Here is a 20,295-nt window from a genome sequence, read left to right on the forward strand (position 1 = left end):
ACACCCCCCCTTCCCAAACAACCCAGAGAATTAACCAGTCCCAGATTATCACTAGTGTCTAGGTTTAAGAAATCCTGCTATAAAAAGATAAGACTAACAAATAGAACTGGAGCTTTGTGGTTGGAAGGCCATACCACCAGCTGATAGCAGAACAGGGACTGATGCTTAGTCTAATGGGGCCAATTGGAGTCAAATGGTATTATATGACAGAATATTTTATCTAGCTTCATATCCCACAAATCCTGATTCATACTTTTAGCTCTAGCATACTTTTAGCTCTGCCTGTATGTTGGGCAGGAACAGTTCTAAGACAGTAATGGATGTTTATGGTGGTGTCTTTCTACAGGTGGATATGTCAGAACTCTCTCCAGAGGAGCAATGGAAGTAAGTGTGACAGAACGGGCCCCTCATGGTGGGAACCATAGATTAATCCTATTAATAGAGTTGTACACCTATCCTTTTTGCTTCCTTGTCTGTGGGAGGCAGTGACCTGTGACAAGGACAGGTCATTTGAGGTCTTTCCCAGTACTTGAGTCACTCCTGGGTAGCTCCCTCAGTCCTTGGGAGTAAATAGATAATTGCACCAAACTGTCCATCTGGGTTTGAATACTACTTCTACCACTTCCTAGTGATGTGATCTTGGGCAAGTTTATTTCATACTACCTTAGTTTTTCCAGTTTGTAAAATGAGGAAAACTACAGTACCCATAATAGAGTTGTTGTGAAGATTAATAATTGTGAAATTCTTAGAACAGTGCTTGGCATGTGGTAAGCTTCCAGTAAGTGTTACCTGTTTTGAGGATGGTTATCATCATTAGCATCATCATTATCTGGGAACGAGGGCAGAGAGCTGTTTGAGAAAATGGAAGATGTATCTTCTGATCTCACATCTACTACTAACTTGCTTTGTAACCAGAGTGAGTCAACAAATATCTTATTGTCATTATTTCTCCTCAATAAATGAGTTTCAAGAGTGCTTACCCCTCAAATTTCACAAGGTAGCTGACCAGTGAGCTGAAATCAACCCAGTGAAGTTTTATTAGTGAGAAAAAAACACTTCATTTAGAGGAAAACTATTGATGATAAAAATATAGAATGGCAAAGATAGTGACTCATATGACAAGATTTTAGGTGACTTTAAGTGTAATATGCACCAGTTGTGTACCTGAGCTACCAAAATATTCCATATTTTGGAAGGTGTTCATTGAAAGTATGCTGTCTGCCTTAAGGGAAGTAACAGTCATCTGTGATCTGTTTTGCTGAGTCCACACTGATTGTATTGTAAATACTGCATATTAAAAGATCTTTAGCTAAATACATCTCGAAGGCATTCAGAATTAATGGTCTTCACATTATGTTATATGCATCGTGTTTAAAACATCTGAAATTGTTAGCCTAAAAGGGCCCAGGAAAATGGTGGTAGGAACAGGATTTTTTTTTTTTTTTAAGGAATTAAAAAAAAAAATTATTTATTTATATTTATTTTTGGTTATGCTGGGTCTTCGTTGCTGCAAGGGCCTTTTCTCTCATTGCAGCAAGCAGGGGCTACTCTCTAGCTGTGGTGGGTGGGCTTCTCATTACAGTGGCTTCACTTGTTGCAAAGCTTGGCTCTAGGCCTCTAGAGTGCAGGCTTAGTAGTTGTGGTGGACAGGCTTAGTTGCTTCGTGGCATCTGGGATCTTCCCGGATCAGAGATTGAACCTGTGTCTCCTGCATTGGCAGGTGGATTCTTTACCACTGAGCCACCAGGGAAGCCTGGTTTTGTTTTGTTTTTTTAAATAATATTATGATAAATATTTGAAGGGGCAGCATTGGGAAAGAGAGAGTGGATATGTTCCAGAGCATAGGATTAGGTCTGAAGGATTGATGCTGTAGTAAGATAGATTTTATCTCATTATCAGAAACATCATTAAAATATTAAAATAATCGTGGTGTATTGGGACTTCCCTGGTGGTCCATTGACTAAGGCTCCATGCTCCCAATGTGGGGGACCCAGGTTCAATCCCTGATCAGGGAACTAGTTCCCACATGCCACAACTATGATCTGGGGCAGATAAATAAATGCTAAAAAAAAAAAAAAATCATGGGATATTGTAAGATACTGAGCTTCCTGCTTCTTAAAGCATTAGAATTTTACTCCTTCATAGGCTCATATGAGTACTGAAAATGTGTCAGACACTGCTGGTTCTAAATAGGTTACTTTAAGAGGCATATATTCTCAGCCAATGGAGGTATTCAAACACAGGATTGCAAACTTGAGCTAGATGACTTCTATTTTTTCTCAATCCTTTGATTTCTTGTACACATTCAATCAGTTATATACTGTCTGAGAACAGGAAACTTATCTCTCATTGTCTTTATAACTCCCACAGTCCTTAGGTTTTTAAATATCCTTTGCCCTTTTAGTCGGGCAACAAATAAACAATCCTATGAGGGAGGCAGAAAAGATATGGACTCCTTTTGGTAGATGAAGAAATTGTGGTGAAGAGATGTACATTTTCTTGGCTAAGACCACATAGGTGTTTCTGAACATAAGTTTCTGACTCCTTCCTGTATTAATATATTTTGTCAGATTCTCCCACCTAGGATAAAAATTTATGTAAGATGAACCCTTAGGTACTGTGGCTGCCTAGCTGGCTGACATTTGGCTGCCTACCACATCTTCCCACCTAACATTTTATTATATTATGAAAAATCTCATATATAGAAAAGTTGAAAGAACTGTACAGTAAACACCCTTGTATCTACCACCTAGAATCTACAACTAACTTTTTGCTATATTTCTTTATGATTTATGTGTGTATAATGCATCCCACTGGTTCTTCTTGTTTAGTCTCTCATTGCCCTTGGGAATTCCATGAAGATACATACCATTTATGTTGTCCTTTCCCTTTCTCCCTGATATCCTTGGGTATGGAGAACTTGCTGGAGATGGAAATGGCAACCCACTCCAGTGTCCTTGCCAGGAGAATCCTATGGACAGAGAAGCCTGGCAGGCTACAGTCCATGGGGTCACAAAGAGTTGGACACAATGAGTGACTAAACCCCCACCATCACCAGCATGGAGAATTTGCACCAAAACTCCTGATCATAGGTTACATTTGTATTCAGTTTTCTAATTCCTTTATTCCTCTCCCTTAGCTGACTCTGACACAGAATGGTAGGATTGACTTTTCTGTTCTCAGAGGAAGCTTTTTGCCTGTATTGGCCAAGGGAATCACCTTCTGCCAACCCTCAAGATGAGAGAATGCCAGCCTTGGGTTAAATAAGAGTTTCTAGCTTTTCTCTCCTTGAGCCCTTGAAGAGACTATTTACCTCTGGATACTGATAGTGAAGTCACTGTTGGAGTAGTCTAAAGCTGAAGCAGTTCAGATTTTTCAGGCTTTAGTCTTAAGGATCTCTGATCCTGACAGAGGGTAGAACAAATAAAACAAGACTTTAACCCTGAAATTAGCACACATTTGCAATATTACTCTTTTATTGGTGTCGTAAATATCATTGAATAAGAGTATGAGCCTTTATGGCTGTGACCTTCTCTCTGGGTTACTTTCTCCTTCCAGTGACAGGTTGAAATAGGACCAAAATGGAAAGGAATCTACAGTTTCTACTATTGGGGGTAGGGAGCAGACCATCCACCTTTAACCCCATACCTAACCTTGGTGACTGGAGCCCCTAGAACCCCTGTTCTATCTCAGAATTCCTGTCCTCTAAGTCATGTGTCTTTGTAGCCCCTAATTTGTACAGTTTAAGAGTATGTTCTGGACTTCCTTCATGGTCCAGTGGTTAAGAATCTGCCTGCCAATGCAGGAAACACAGGTTTGATCCCTGGTCTGAGAAGATTCTGCATGCCTCAGAATGACTAAACCTGTGCACCACAACTACTGAAGACTTTTAAAACTGTTTTCTGAGCTATAGACCAGTGGGTATCCCTGGGAAGCACTGCCCCTTTATCATCACACCATCCCTGACCTAGCTCACTGCATCTATTTGGCTTTCAGGGTCGAGCACGCACGCATGCATGCCAAGCATCGCGGCCACGAAGCCATGCATGCTGAAATGGTCCTCATCCTTATCGCTACCTTGGTGGTGGCCCAGCTGCTCCTGGTGCAGTGGAAACAGAGGCATCCCCGCTCCTACAATGTAAGCCACTATGCTCATTTCTTTGTTTGCCGGTCATCAAGAGACTCTTCTTAAGTATTCTAGAGTCCAGCCTAACCCAGGCCCCATGTAGGCTAGGAATCAATAATAATAATAAACAGTGTGTATGAATGGTGTGTGGTGAATATGCCTTTAAGAGACAAGTGATTCAGATGGTGAAAACCGGGCTAGCACCTGAACCTACTTTCATGGCCAGAAAAGGTAGGTCCTTCCTTTTAACATTGTGGGATAGATTCATGAAGGGACTGTTCATTGGGAGCTATTCAAATAGATTAGAAAGACCAAGCCTCCAATGAATCTTTAGATTAATATTTTAAAAAGGCAATGACTGTGGGGAGGCAATGTAGTAGGTGATGAGAAGGCAGGGTCAGAGTTAGAGAGACCTATAAAGGTACTAATAGAGGAAATGAGAAACAAAAACGTAAAACATACAAAACATATAACTAAATGGCAGAAATCCTTCCTTATTAATAATTACTTTAAATGTAAGTGAATTAAATTTTTTAAAAAGGCAGATTGTCAGGTTGATTTAAGAAAACACATTATCCATTCATATACTGTCTGTAAGATACTCTAGATACAAAGAAACGAGATAAAAGTACAAGGATGGAAAAAGATACTTCATGCAAATGATAACCAAGAAAGAGCTGGTGGCTCTTGAATGTCAGACAAAATAGACTTTTAAATCAAAAAAGGTACACGAGATAAAGAAGGACGTTGTTGTTCAGTCACTAAATCATGTCCGACTCTTTGCAGTTTCATGGACTGCAGCATGTACCAGGCTTCCCTGTCCTTCACTGTCTCCCGGAGTTTGCTCAGGTTCATGTCCACTGAGTTGGTGATGCTATCTAACAATTTTATCTTCTGCTGCCCCTTTCTTTTGCCTTCAGCCTCTGCTGCCCCCTTCTTTTGCCTTCAGTCTTTCCCATCATCAAGGTCTTTTCCAGTGAGTCAGCTCTTTGCATCAGGTGGCCAAAGTATTGGAGCTTCAGATTCAGCATCAGTCCTTCCAATGAATATTGAGGGTTAATTTCCTTTAGGATTGACTGATGTGATCTCTTTGCTGTACAAGAGACTCTCAAGAGTCTTCTCCAGCACCACAATTCAAAGACATCAATTCTTTAGCACTCAGCCTTCTTTATGGTCCAACTGTCACATCTTTGCATGACTACTGGAAAAACTATAGCTTTGACTATACAGACCTTTGTTGGCAAAGCGATGTCTCTGCTTTTTAATACATTGTCTAGGTTTGTCATAGCTTTCCTTCCAAGGAGCAAGTGTTTTTTAATTTCATGGCTGCAGTCACCATCCACAGTGATTTTGGGCCCCCCAAAAAATCTATTGCTGCTTCCACTTTTTCCCCATCTATTTGCTGTGATTGCATATTGATAAAAGGTTCACTGCAGCCAGAAGATAAAACAATTATAAACATACATGCAGCCTAACAAAGGAGTCCCCAGATATGTGTGTGAAGCAAGAATTAACAGAATTGAAGGGAGAAACAGATGGTTCTACAGTAATAGTTGTAGAGCTCAGTACCCCACTTCCCATAATGGATAAAATAACCAGATAGAAGACTAACAGATAACAGAGGACTTGAACAACATAAACCAATTAGACCTAACAGACATACACAGAACACTGTACCCAACAACAGCAGAATACATGGTCTTCTTAAGTGCACATGGCCAATTCTCCAGGATAGACCATATGTTAGGCCACAAAGTAAACTTCAGTAAATTAAAAAACATTGAAATCATAAATGCAACTACTCTGGATGAGGACATGGCAGGTAGTATACTGGATTCTTTTACAACTATTATCTTAGAAGTATTTAACCTTTTCAAGTGTAACAACCCTTCTTTAACATAAAAAACTTGGCAAGCATCCACATGATGATAATTATACTTTGAAAGAATACATAAACACATATAGTAGTAATCAGTTCAGTTCAGTTGCTCAGTTGTGTCCGACTGTTTGCAACCCCATGGACTGCAGCACACCAGGCCTCCCTGTCCTTCACCAATTCCCGGAGTTTACTCACACTCATGTCCATTGAGTCAGTGATGCCATCCAACCATCTCATCCTCTGTCGTCCCCTTCTCCTCCCATTCCACTGTTTCTCCAACTGTTTGCCATGAAGTGATGGGGCCAGATGCCATGATCTTTGTTTTCTGAATGTTGAGCTTTAAACCAGCTTTTTCACTCTCCTCTTTCACTTTCATCAAGAGGCTCTTCAGTTCTTCTTCTCTTTCTGCCATTAAGGGTGGTGTCATCTGCATATCTAAGGTTATTGATATTTCTCCTGGCAATCTTGATGCCAGCTTGTGCTTCATCCAGCCCAGTGTTTCTCATGATGTACTCTGCATATAAGTTAAATAAGCAGGGTGACAACGTACAGCCTTGATGTACTCCTTTCCCTATTTGGAACCAGTCTGTTGTTCCATGTCTAGTTCTAACTGTTGCTTCCTGACCTGCATACAGATTTCTCAAGAGGCAGGTCAGGTCTGGTATTCCCATCTCTTTCAGATAATAGCAATTACTAATTCAGTAAATGTTAGTAATAGCTAACATTTATTGAATTCTTACTATGCCAGCCACTGTTCTAAGCATTTTACATATATACCCCATGTAATCCTCACAGTAATCCAGTGAATACTGTTGCCTCCAATTACAGATGAGGAACTGAGACAGAATGGCTAAGTAACCTGCTCCAGTGGTAAAACCATTATTTGAACCCAGACAGTTTTACTCCAGAGCTTTTAGTCTTAAACTCTAAATAATTCTTTTTCTCTAGCATGTGCTTTTTCAGACCTCTTGTAATATGGCCAGAGATGCCCAGGGGTCTGTAGCCCACAGGACGGGAACTGCTAAACTATCTCATTTAACCCTCCTAATACCCTTGAGGTAAGTACTGTGAACAAACTGAGGCCCAAAGAGTTCAGGCATGAAGGGGAAACTAATTGATAGAGACATGATTTGAATCCAGATCTTCTGTTTCATGTTTCATAATTTGACTGTGCTTCTGGAAAGGATTTTGTGTGTGGGGAACCAAGGGATAATCTGAAGCATGGGAGGAAGAGAGACTAATTTTGCCCTTGAGCTGGCACATGTTCCGGACATTACTGGCACATAGCCACCTCAAGTATTGTCATGTACCTCAAGTAGAGACATCTGTACCTTCAAGTCATAGTACATGAAATGACCACATGACACCAAGGCTGTTTGAACTAGGCTCCATCCAACAGACTAAGCCATCTGGGTGGAGCTTGATGTCTAGACCCTGTTTGTGCTTCACCCTGCCATGTGAGATAAGTCACTTGTTTCTCCTTGTGTGCTTACAATACCTATTCTATAAAATGGGGATTATCAGAGGAAAACATAGGCAAAACACTCTCCGACATAAACCACAGCAGGATCCTCTATGACCCATCTCCCAGAATATTGGAAATAAAAGCAAAAATAAACAAATAGGACCTAATTAAAATGAAAAGCTTCTGCACAACAAAGGAAACTATAAGCAAGGTAAAAAGACAACCTTCAGAATGGGAGAAAATAATAGCAAATGAAGCAGTGGACAAATAATTAATCTCAAAAATATACAAGCAACTCCTGCAGCTCAATTCCAGAAAAATAAATGACCCAATCAAAAAGTGGGCCAAAGAACAGACATTTCTCCAAAGAAGACATACAGATGGCTAACAAACACATGAAAAGATGCTCAACATCACTCATTATCAGAGAAATGCAAATCAAAACCACAATGAGGTACCATTTCACACCAATCAGAATGGCTGCTATCCAGAAGTCTACAAGCAATAAATGCTGGAGAGGGTGTGGAGAAAAGGGAACCCTCTTATACTGTTGGTGGGAATGCAAACTAGTACAGCCACTATGGAGAACAGTGTTCAGTTCAGTTCAGTTCAGTTCAGTCGCTCAGTCGTGTCAGACTCTCTGCGACCCCATGAATTGCAGCACGCCAGGCCTCTCTGTCCATCACCAACTCCCGGAGTCCACCCAAACCCATGTTCATCGAGTCGGTGATGCCATCCAACCATCTCATCCTCTGTTGTCCCCTTCTCCTCCCGCCCCCAATCCTACCCAGCATTAGGGTCTTTTCCAATGAGTCAACCCTTCTCATGAGGTGGCCAAAGTATTGGAGCTTCAGCTTCAACATCAGACCTTCCAATGAACATCCACGATTGATCTCTTTTAGGATGGATTGATTGGATCTCCTTGCAGTCCAAGGGACTCTCAAGAGTCTTCTCCAACACCACAGTTCAAAAGCATCAATTCTGCGGCGCTCAGCTTTCTTCACCGTCCAACTCTCACATCCATACATGACCACTGGAAAAACCATAGCCTTGACTAGACGGACTTTTGTTGGCAAAGTAACGTCTCTGCTTTTAAATATGCTATCTAGGTTGGTCATAACCTTCCTTCCAAGGAGTAAGCATCTTTTAATTTCATGGCTGCAGTCACCATCAGCAGTGATTTTGGAGCCCAAGAAAGTAAAGTCTGGCACTGTTTCCACTGTTTCCCCATCTATTTCCCATGGAGTGATGGGACCAGATGCCATGATCTTGGTTTTCTGAACGTTGAGCTTTAAGCCAACTTTTTCACTCTCCTCCTTCACCTTCATCAAGAGGCTCTTTAGTTCTTCTTCACTCTCCGCCATAAGGGTGGTGTCATCTGCATATCTGAGGTTATTGATATTTCTCCCGGCAATCTTGATTCCAGCTTGTGTTTCTTCCAGCCCAGCGTTTCTCATGATGTACTCTGCATATAAGTTAAATAAGAGAGAACAGTGTGGAGATCCTTAAAAAACTGGAAATAGAACTGCCATATGACCCAGCAATCCCACTGCTGGGCATACACACTGAGGAAACCAGAATTGAAAGAGACACGTGTACCCCAATGTTCATCACAGCACTGTTTATAATAGCCAGGACATGGAAGCAACCTCGATGTCCATCAGCAGATGAATGTATAAGGAAATGCACAGTCATCTCATTACTTATTGCTATGCCCTGTAAACATTATGCTGAACTGTATTGGTGAGAGGACACACTAGCATTGTAGCATATCTTGCACCGAGAAACTTAAACTCATATCTTTAGGAAATTGGAAGAGGAAATCTGTATGTCCTGCTTTATGCTCCTCTTATTCAATAATCATCTATATTGGTTTTGTTAAAACTTAACTTGGATACAGTGAATATTTTTACTGCTTTAAAATACTAACTTTGGAAGAAGAAGAATTCCAAAAAGTATGTACACAATGGCATGTCCTGTCCTTTTTCAAGCTTATCAGAAGTTGGAGCTGTTTACCTTGCAACAGTAAATACGCTAAGTCAGACTGTCTGACTTGATTAGCCAATGCTCCTGCTTCCTGGCTATATGACTTTATACTTCTCTGAGACTCAGTTCTTCTTTTCTCTAAATTGGGATCATAATATCTATCTCATGTGTTGCGAAGATTATATAAAATCACATGGCAAAGTATTTTGTAAACTCTAAAGCTAATGTTAGGGACTTTTTTGTTCCTATTCTTAAGAGAAAAAAGCTCAAGACATGAAAATATCTTCAGGTACTATTTTATGTGGAAATGGAATAGAATTTTATTTTTGTTAAGGACATGGAACGACAGACTGGTTCCAAATAGGAAAAGGAGTACGTCAAGGCTATATATTATCACCCTGCTTATTTAACTTATATGCAGAGTACATCATGAGAAACACTGGGCTGGAAGAAACACAAGCTGGAATCAAGATTACTGGGAGAAATATCAATAACCTCAGATAAGCAGATGACACCACCCTTATGGCAGAAAGCGAAGAAGAACTAAAGAGCCTCTTGATGAAAGTGAAAGAGGAGAGTGAAAAAGTTGGCTTAAAGCTCAACATTCAGAAAACTAAGATCATGGCATCTGGTCCCATCACTTCATGGGAAATAGATGGGGAAACAGTGTCAGACTTTATTTTGGGGGGCTCCAAAATCACTGCTGATGGTGATTGCAGCCATGAAATTAAAAGATGCTTACTCCTTGGAAGGAAGGTTATGACCAACCTAGATAGCATATTTAAAAGCAGAGACATTACTTTGCCAACAAAGGTCCATCTAGTCAAGGCTATGGTTTTTCCAGTGGTCATGTATGGATGTGAGAGTTGGACGGTGAAGAAAGCTGAGTGCTGAAGAGTTGATGCTTTTGAACTGTGGTGTTGGAGAAGACTCTTGAGAGTCCCTTGGACTGCAAGAAGGTCCAACCAGTCCATCCTAAAGGAGATCAGTCCTGGGTGTTCATTGGAAGGACTGATGTTGAAGCTGAAACTCCAATACTTTGGCCATCTCATGCGAAGAGTTGACTCATTGGAAAAGACCCTGATGCTGGGAAGGATTGGCGGCAAGAGGAGAAGGGGACAACAGAGGATTAGATGGTTGGATGGCATCACTGACTCGATGGACATGGATTTGGGTAAACTCCGGGAGTTGGTGATAGAGAGGCCTGGCGTGCTGCGATTCATGGGGTCGCAAAGGATCGGGCACGACTGAGCGACTGAACTGAACTGAACTGAAGGACAATTTCACATAACAGAATTCACTATTTTACCCGTTTTTAAGTGTATAATTCAGTGTCCTTTAGCACATCCACATTGTTGTGCAACCACTGTCACTTTTTAGTTCTAGAACATTTTTGTTACCCCGAAAAAAAGCTCCATACCCATTAAACAATCACTTCCCATTTTCCCCTCCCAGCACACCCTGCAAATGACTAAGCAAGCTGCTTTCTGTGTATTTGCCTATTCTAGATATTCATATAAATAGAATCTTACAATATGTGGCCTTTTGTGCCTGACTTCTTTCACTTAACAATGTTTCCAAAGTTCATTCACACTGCAGTATCTACCAGTACTTTGTTCCTTCTGTGGTTGTATAATATTCCTCTGTGTGGATATAATATTCCACTGTGTGCATTTTGTTTATCCATTCATTAGTTGGTGGACACTTGAGTTGTTTCCACCTTTGTGCTGTTTTGATAGTGTGGTTATGAACATTCACTGTTAAGTTTTTATTTGAACACCTATTTTCAGTTCTTAGAGTGGAATTGCTGAGTCATAAGTAATGTTTTGTTTAACTTTTTGAGGAACTGCCAAATGGTTTTCTATGGCAGCTGTGCCATTTTACATTCTAACTCACATTATATTGGGTTCCAGTTTTTCCACATTCTCACCAACACTTATTTTCCAATTTTTTTTTGTATTGTAGCCACATTATTTTGCATAAAAGTGGGATTTCATTGTGCCTTGATTTGTATTTCCCTAGTGGTGCTGAGCACCTTTTGATGTTTTTATTGCTCTTTGTATTTCTTTCTTGGAGAAACATCTCTTCAAGTTCTTTGCCCATTTTTTAACTGGATTTTGGTCCTTTTTTTGTTTTTTTTGACTGCACCACGTGACTTACAGGATGTAAGTTTCCTGACCAACTGAGGCCATGGCAGTGAAAGCCAAGTTCTAACCACTGGAGCACCAGGGAACTCCTGGATTTTTGTCTTTTTGTTGTTGTTGAGTTGTAGAAGTTCTTTATATAGTCTGGATACTATGCCATCATTAGATATCTAATTTACAAGTATTTTTTCCCATTCTGCGGGTTCAGCTCAGTTCAGTTGCTCAGTCATGTCTGACTCTTGGCGACCCCATGGACCATAGCATGCCAAGCCTCCTTGTCCATCACCAACTCCTAGTTCAATTCAGTTCACTCAGTTGGGTCCGACTCTTTGCGACTCCATGAACTGCAGCACGCCAGGCCTCTCTGTCCATCACCAACTCCCGGAGTCTACCCAAACCCATGTCTATTGAGTCGGTGATGCCATCCAGCCATCTCATCCTCTGTCGTCCCTTTCTCCTCCTGCCTTCAATCTTTCCCAACATCAGGGTCTTTTCAAATGAATCAGCTCTTCACATTAGGGGGCCAAAGTATTGGAGTTTCAGCTTCAGCATCAGTCCTTCCAATGAACACTCAGGACTGATCTCCTTTAGGATGGACTGATTGGATCTCCTTGTAGTCCAAGGGACTCTCAAGAGTCTTCTCCAACACCACAGTTCAAAAGCATCAATTCTTAAGCACTCAACTTTCTTTATAGTCCATCTCTCACATCCATACATGACTACTGGAAAAACCATAGCTTTGACTAGACGGACCTTTGTTGGCAAAGTAATGTCTCTGCTTGTTAATATGCTGTCTAGGTTGGTCATAGCTTTTCTTCCAAGGAGCCAGTGTCTTTTAATTTCATGGCTGCAGTACCATCAGCAGTGATTTTGGAGCCCCAGAATAAAGTCTCTCACTGTTTACATTGTTTCCCCATCTATTTGCCATGAACTGATGGGACCAGATGCCATGATCTACCCCATGAACAGTTTGAAAATATCCAGTAAACCATGTGGTAAACTGACGGGCTGTCATCGAGGCTTTGTTGTTCCATTTATAGATCTCAGAGAAGATTTAGCATAATTCTTAAGGGCCCTAGGATTTTTGAAATGATAAATGAACATTGGCTTCAACGTAGTCACCAGATGCGTTATCCTCTAAAGAAGAGAGTCAGTCTGTCCTTTGAAGCTTTGAAGCCAAGCATTTTCTCCTCCTCTCTGTGAAAGTCATAGATGGCATCTGTTTGAAAATCTGTCGTTTAGTGTAGCTACTTTCATTCATCATCTTAGCTAGATCTTCTGGATAACTTGCTGCCACTTCTCCATCAGCATTTGCTGCTTCACCTTGCCCTTTTATGTTGTGGAGATGGCTTCTTTCTTTAAACCTTATGACCCAGCCACTGCTAACTTTAAACTTTTCTTCTGCAGCTTCCTCACCTCTGTCAGCCTTCAGAGAGTTGAGCTGGATTAGGCTTTGGTTTAAGGGATAGTTGTGGCTGGCTTGATCTTTTATCCAACCACTGAAACTTTCTTTATATCAGCGGTAATACGGCTGTTTTGCTTTCTTATCATTCATGTCTTCACTGGAGTAGCGCTTTTAATTTCCTTCAAGAACTTTTCCTTTGCATTCACAACGTGGGTTAACTGGTACCAAGCTTTCAACAAGCTGTCTCAGCTTTCAACATGCCAGTGAGATTAAGCTCTCACTGAGAGCTTAATCATTTCTAGCTTTTGATTTAAAATGAGAGACATGTGACTCTTCCTTTCACTTGAACACTCAAAGTTCATTGTAGGGTTATTAATTGGCCTGATTTCAATATTGTGTGTCTCAGGGAATAGGGACACCCAAGGAGAGGGAGGAGCTTCCCTGGTGGCTCAAAGAGTAAAGAATCTGCCTGCAATGCAGGAGACCTGGGTTTGATTCCTGGGCTGGGAAGATCCCCCTGAAGAAGGAAATGGCAACCCACTCTAGTATTCTTGCCTGGAGAATTCCACGGGCAGAGGAGCCCAGCAGGCTGCAGTCCATGGAGTCACAAAGAATTGGACGTGACTGAGCGACTAACACTTTCACTTTTTCAAGGAGAGGGAGAGAGATGGGAAATGGGTGGTCAGTGGAGCACTCAGAAGAAAGACAGTGTTTGTTGATTAAGTTTGTTATCTTATATGGGCATAGTTTGTGGTCCTCCAAAACAGATACATTAGTGACATCAAAGATCACTGATCACCATAACAAATATAATAATAATGAAATATCGTGAGAATTACCAAAATGTGACGCAGAGACTCACATGAACTGAGTAAATGCTATTGGAAAAATGGCACCAATAGACTTGTTCAATGCAATGTTTATCTTAGTTACAGCAGTGGTTCAGTAAACTTTTTACAGAGATAATTTGCATAGCTGGGCCAGCATTTCTGTAGAATGAATTCCTAAAAAGGGAATTGCCTGGTCAAGTGGAATTGCCATTTAATTATTAATAGATCTGTCAAGTTGCCCTTCACAAAAGTTATAGCAGTTTACAATCCCACCAACAGATGTTAAATCCCAACAGATGTCAAATCTAATATGGTGAAAATATCTAATTTAAAAATCAGGTAGTTCTGTAATGTTTAGAAACCAACAATCCTCTGCCTGTCTCTATTCATCCTTGACATATATATGTAATATATATAAATATAAATAAATATATATATAAAATTTTACTTTTGAACATGTATTGACGTCCTGCCATGGAAAGTGGTGATTATCTTATACCAGTACGTCTGACCCATCACATTCACAGTTTTGCTCCTCCCAATTTTTAGTAAATAAGTTTTCCCTATTTACATTATTGTGATATGTAAATGTTATTCACAGCTGAACCATGTGGTATGTTCAGTCACATTTCTTTCCTTGCTTAGAATTCTTTTAGAATGTTTCTTGCTGATTTATTCGAGCTTTTTGTATATTAGGAATAAGCATTTTGACATATGTGTTGCAATCTGTTTCCCCAGATTGCTCTGATTTTATTTTTAGGATTGGTACTTTATAGATTAGATTTTTGAACCATCCTGTGGACTGAGGATTCTATTCCTTGATGTTCTATTTGCATATCCCATCTTGTTATTCCTTGTTTTCCATCCTGGGGCATCTAAAGTTCTTCTCCCTGCCTAAACAGATTTTAGGTACTTGCTATAGGTGTAAGTTTACAGTTCAAACTGTGGTGATTAATAATGGTTAAAACTGATTCAACATTGTAGAGCAACTATACTCCAAAAAAAAATTAATTAAAAATGCTTTTGGCTACTCAGATCCATGTGAAAAGTAAATTTTATTGTTATTTCAAAAGGAAAAAAAACCCAAAATACACATATTAAACACATTAAAATGTCTGTGGAGCAAGGAATGGGAATAAAAAAGAATCAAAACAGCTCCTTTGAGAATGTTGTGTAAAGGAGAAGCTCTCAGATTGTTGTTGAGTAGTAGAAACATGAGCTGTTTGAGATTAGCTGTGAAAGCTTCACAGAAAATGCTTCTCAGGGCATGCCAAGAAATGATGGAATTAATTGATAAGACTCTGTTTCTCTCTAACTGAATGAAATTTTCTATTCTTTACTAGTGCTGGTTTGTGGCCCAGCCTTCCATTGGGCACCCATGACCACTAGGTAGAAAAACACTAGCTCTGTTCTCCTAGACCAGGTTTCTCGGTAGGGAGCATTTTAACATTTTGGCCAGATGATTCTTGATTTTTTTTCGGGGGCTATGAGGTGGATCGTAGGTTGTTTAGCCCCAGCCCTGATTTCTACCTACAATCTCCTCCCTCTGATTGTGACAACCAAAACTATCTCCAGACATTGTCAGGTGTCCCCTGGGGAGAAAATTCATCCATAATGAGAAACAACTGGACTCTGGAACCTAGAGCGGCACGGATGTTGCCAGCCATGAGGTTGATTATGAGCAAGTATGCCAATCTGCTGGTTTCACTGTGAAGATAATCAGACTTCTTTCTGTAATTTAGGAGTTCAAAGAAAAGAAATTTTAGATTAAAAGAAGAGTCTAAATTAACTGCTGTTGGGAGCAAGCAATCCTACTGTTTTCTGTATTTAAATTTCAGGTACTGTTCTTTTCAGTAGCAGCAACAACTGTAATAATACCTTACACTGCTTTATAGTTTTGAATTTGTTGATTAAAAACAAAATACTTTTCTCATCTGTTGTTGCTTTGGAACCTCACAACAAAAAGCTTTATAAGATCGGATAGGAGTTTGTCTCCATTTTTCAGATTAGGAAACTGAAGTGCAAAATCCAGATGTGATTTGCCAGGAGCACATGACCATCATATTGGAGAGCCGGATATAAAATCTGGTTCTTGGTTAGGTGCTCTTTCCGTAGAGTACTCAAACATTTTTTGAGGTTTCCAAAAGTTTCAGGAGATTGTTGACAGTTCTGCCATAGTCATTTCTGTTTTTATAACCCACCCCCCCACCCCAGGTTTTCCTTTAATGACTTTTGCCCAAGTCCTCTTCTTGGATTTCAGTATTTTCACAACCATCCCCACTTTGGTCTACGTTGTTTTGCCTCCTCTGAGTTCCCCCTAACTTGGTGACCAGTGCTGGGAGGCAGAACTCGGGAGACAGAAGATCTGGGTTGGAAGCCTAGCCCAGGACTTGATGTTTGGTTTCTGTGTAACTCAGTTTTCATCATCTGTTCGGAGTCTAATCTTACTTGCTCCTTAGCTCCCTCAGGGATGTTAGGGGAAGGAGTAAGCCTATGCCTGGAAAAGTATCTATCTTATTTTTAAAGATCTCCAAGGAGAAGCTTTCATCATCTCTGTCTGTTACCAAATATAGTATCTTTTCAGACTCCTGTCTCCTGAACTGCTATTCCCTCCTGGAATGGATGAGTGGCAAATCTCCTACCTGGAAATCTTTAAAGTACTATAGACCAAGACAATAAGAGAGTCATTAGAATGTGGCTAGAGTATGCTGACTAAGAGGTAGAGGGTTGTAATCCACTTTCTGTGAGAAAAACTTTTCTCCCCAGAATATAATTAAAAACTCCTAAGTGTGCTTCTCTAAGCCTTGCCTACCTCTTTAGGCTCATTTCTCACACCTCCCTCAGGTACCTGTGTATTCTCTCAAGGATACCTTGTTCCCGCATCATGATGCCTTTCTCCATCTGCACCTGTTGAACTACCCAGGACAGAGATGATAATTCCTCCATGTTGGGTGGGGCACTTATGCTCTGCTTTCTTGGCCACCAGGACCTACTCCATTATAGCACTTACTATACTGCATTATGGTTGTTTCTTCTCAGTAGACTTCTCCTTGAGAAGCTTTTGTTTATCAACTCTGAATTCCCCAGTTCTTAGCCTGGTGTCCAGTAAATGCCCAGCAAGTGTTTGTTAAATGACTGCTTGAGTGACTTTTACCTGAAAAGGAGAAGACTTGGGGGAAAAAGACATAATTTTGGGTATTAGGAGAGTAGGCATAAGAAACAGGGAGTAAATATACTCTGCACTTCTCCGAGGTTCAAGAAGAATTTGACCCAGAGACAGAAAGCAGACAAAGGCAGGTTTTTTCAGGTCAGCATCAGGAAAGAACTATCTAGCACATCTTTTATCACTGGACTATCTGCTTCTTATGATAAGGTTGACCATTTGCCAGGGGTATGGTAGGAGGTAATTGCCAACCAAGTTTTTGCCCTTTGGAATACTCTAGCAATACGCAGGGTCTTACCAGGTCACAAAAACCATGCTGACTCTATCTGCTTGCTGGGCTTCTGGATGATCTTCAGATAATAGCCACGCCTTCCTTTAATTTTGTCCAGGCCTGTTATCCCAGAGTCTTCAGCTGTTTGTTATGTGATTTGGTTTCCAGACCCTTTGAAATCCTGGCTACTCTGTTATGGTCATGTTTATTCATCAGTGTTCTTTGTACATTGTGGACCTAAAACCAGGTCTCAGGGCTGAAGGATGCTTTGACAGAGCAGAGAACGGTAGAGCTACTTGCTCCTTCATTCAGGGTTTATTCTTAGTTAAGTAGCATAGTGTTGCCTTGGCTTTTTGATAATGACCCTGTTGGCATATATTCCCTGGCAATTTGTAGTCAGGTGAAACCCCTAGATCTCTTTCATGTGAGCAGCTCTTTCCCCATCCTATACTTGGGTAGTTGATGAGGTTTCATCCCGAGGTTTTGGTTTTTCATTTCAGCTTACCAGGTCACAGAATGTTAGAGCTAGAATGACTCTAGGAATGAGCTTCATTCATTTTGGATCTTGTTTCTGTTTTCCATGTTCACTGCCTTGCTCCTCTCTCCTTTCTCCCAAGCTTTGTGCTGCTCACAGTTTGATAAGCAGATCCTTTGTATTTTCATCTGAATCATTCATGACAGTATTGATCAGAGCTGTGGAGCATATCCCAGACCTTCTGGTTGACCTCTGTCCATTTATCAGCGTTTTTTTTCTTCAAGCTGATTCAAGCTGTGAGTCTCTTACTTTGTTGTGCTACTTGAACTTGTAGTTTTCATTTCATCCTTGGTATTCCTCTTCAGTCAAGCATAGTAGGTGATCTCTGTTCCCACAACATAGGCAAATAAGAAGTGATGAGAATCCTGAAAGTCAGAAGTGCCTCTGGCAAGGGAGCTAATGTCCAGAGAAGGATGTAATCTGGCACCTCTTTTTTGTTTTCATGAATTACAGTTTCTGAGATGAAAGAAATCTAAACAAAGTCCTTTAAATAACGGCTAGCTAACTCTTACTGTAGCATCTAACATCATCATGTCAACTGTGTATTCTTGTGGAGAGGTAAGTGGGATGTTGCTATTCTTACCTTCCAGATCAGAGAAGCTGGGATTGTTCCTTGGCAAATGTTTGCTGAAAGAATCAGTAAGTCAGTTTCAGGCTGGTCTTCACTTCAGCTTCATATTTGCAGATTCAGGGAAAGAGGATGAATGACTTTCACACACACGTGTGCGCATGCATACACACACACACACACACACACACATGCACAAACACCATAATGAAACCTCCTTCAGAACCAGCTTCGCTTGTGGCTTCCCTTGTGACTCAGCTGGTAAAGAATCCACCTGCAATGTGGGAGACTTGGGTTCAAACTCTGGGCTGGGAAGATCCCCTGGTGAAGGGAAAGGCTACCCACTCCAGTATTCTGGCTTGGAGAATTCCATGGACTGTTTAGTCCATGGGGTAGCAAAGAGTCGGACACGACTGAGCAACTTTCACTTTCACTTTTCAGAACCAGCCAGAGCACTGCCATTTCTGGCCAGTCTCCCCTTGACAGCTTCTGCCAGCACTGCTGCATCTCTCCTCTGAACTCCCATATCAGTGCTTGATGCTTTGCATGACTGCCCAGTTCATGCGTTTATGTCTCATTACCCCAGATTCTGGAGGAGAAGTTAGGGCCACGGCTTCTTCTTGTTTCGTGCCTTTCATAGCATCAGGTATAAGTATTTGGTTAAACAAACTGTTGAACCAGAGTGTTGCCACCAGATGGCACCAGAGTCCCTGCCAGTAGTCTTGAGAATTTTGAGTAACTTTCAGCCATTTATTGCCAAGCTAGCCATTAAAAATGCCTTCAACTTAATTAATTAAGCAGAATGCCAGTAGATACTACAGTAGACACAAATAAATTAACCAGGCAGAATTGTAACTTACCATTTTCCCCATGGTAGACTCTTGTGTTCACCCAACCCCTCTGCCTGCCCCTTGTCAGGCACTGGGTTCTCACCCCAGCAGCTGCTTTCAAGGCCCTGAACAGAATCTGGCTTTCAAACTTCCCTGGCAGAGAGTGTCTTGATACCTCACCACTTTTAATATGTTGATTATTTTAGTTACCTCATTGCAATCTTTGCTCCCTTATATATGTGACTTTATGAATTTTCGATCATGTGAAGCCATGGTAAGAGTTCTCATTTATTTAAGCAACTGTGCTTACTATTCAGCTGTGCTTATGGTTTTATACACATTGTTGCCATTGAAATATTTTTGTTTTTAGTCACTTTAGAATTAAAGTTTTTAGTCACTTTAGAATTAATTCAGTCATGTCTGACTCTGCAACTTCGTGGATTCTGCGACTTCCAGGCTCCTCTACCTATGGGATTTTCCAGGCAAGAATACTGGAGTGGGTTGCTGTTTCCTTCTCCAGGGGGTCTTCCTGACCCAGGAATTGAACCCATGTCTTCTGCATTGCAGGCTGATTCTTTACCTTTGAGCCACCTGGAAAGCTGCCATTGAAATAAAAGAGCTATCATATTGAATCCTTACATTATATTTATTACATTACTTCTATTGAATGCTTGCCTTGTTGGGTACTGTTCTGAAAGTTTCCCATGCATTAACACATAATCTGTATAGCCTAATGGAGTAGATAATATTAACCTCATTTATACTTCAAAAAACTGAGGCTATCAGAGCTGAGTGACTTGCCTAGGTAACAGGAAGTAGCTATATTGGGATTCATATCTAGGTATCTTTAATTCTAAAGTTGCTAGTCATTTCACTATATTATATCATTCTACTATGTCCATTTGATCTTAATGATTTCTTCTTTAGAAAGGGTATGAAGTTTTATTGAATCATTAAATAAGGGTTTGCTCTATGTTCGTCTCCTGCTGCTAGACTGTTAGCTCCTTGAGGACAGGAACTAGAAGTCATGTTTATTTCTCTTCCTATTAAATGTACAGTAAATACTTGATGGATGAGTGAGAGTGAACACTGC

At 40.6% G+C, this 20,295-nt stretch overlaps 1 protein-coding gene across 3 annotated transcripts in view; it reads left to right on the forward strand.

The window, feature by feature from the left end:
- RNF121 (ring finger protein 121) overlaps positions 1-20,295 on the forward strand; it is an 87,508-nt gene that overhangs the window by 34,428 nt on the left and 32,785 nt on the right. For 2 of the 3 annotated variants that reach the window (XM_081539408.1, XM_081539407.1), the window contains 2 exons: positions 347-384; positions 3,997-4,138. In XM_081539408.1, coding sequence (XP_081395534.1) covers positions 353-384; positions 3,997-4,138 — 174 coding nt within the window. In that variant the 5' untranslated portion in view covers positions 347-352. The remainder of the gene's footprint in view (positions 1-346; positions 385-3,996; positions 4,139-20,295) is intronic. The other variant, XM_081539409.1, reaches the window with a different exon arrangement.

This window comes from Giraffa tippelskirchi, chromosome 11 (assembly GCF_054371585.1).
Source record: "Giraffa tippelskirchi isolate mGirTip1 chromosome 11, T2T-mGirTip1v1.2.pri, whole genome shotgun sequence".
NCBI lineage: Eukaryota > Metazoa > Chordata > Mammalia > Artiodactyla > Giraffidae > Giraffa > Giraffa tippelskirchi.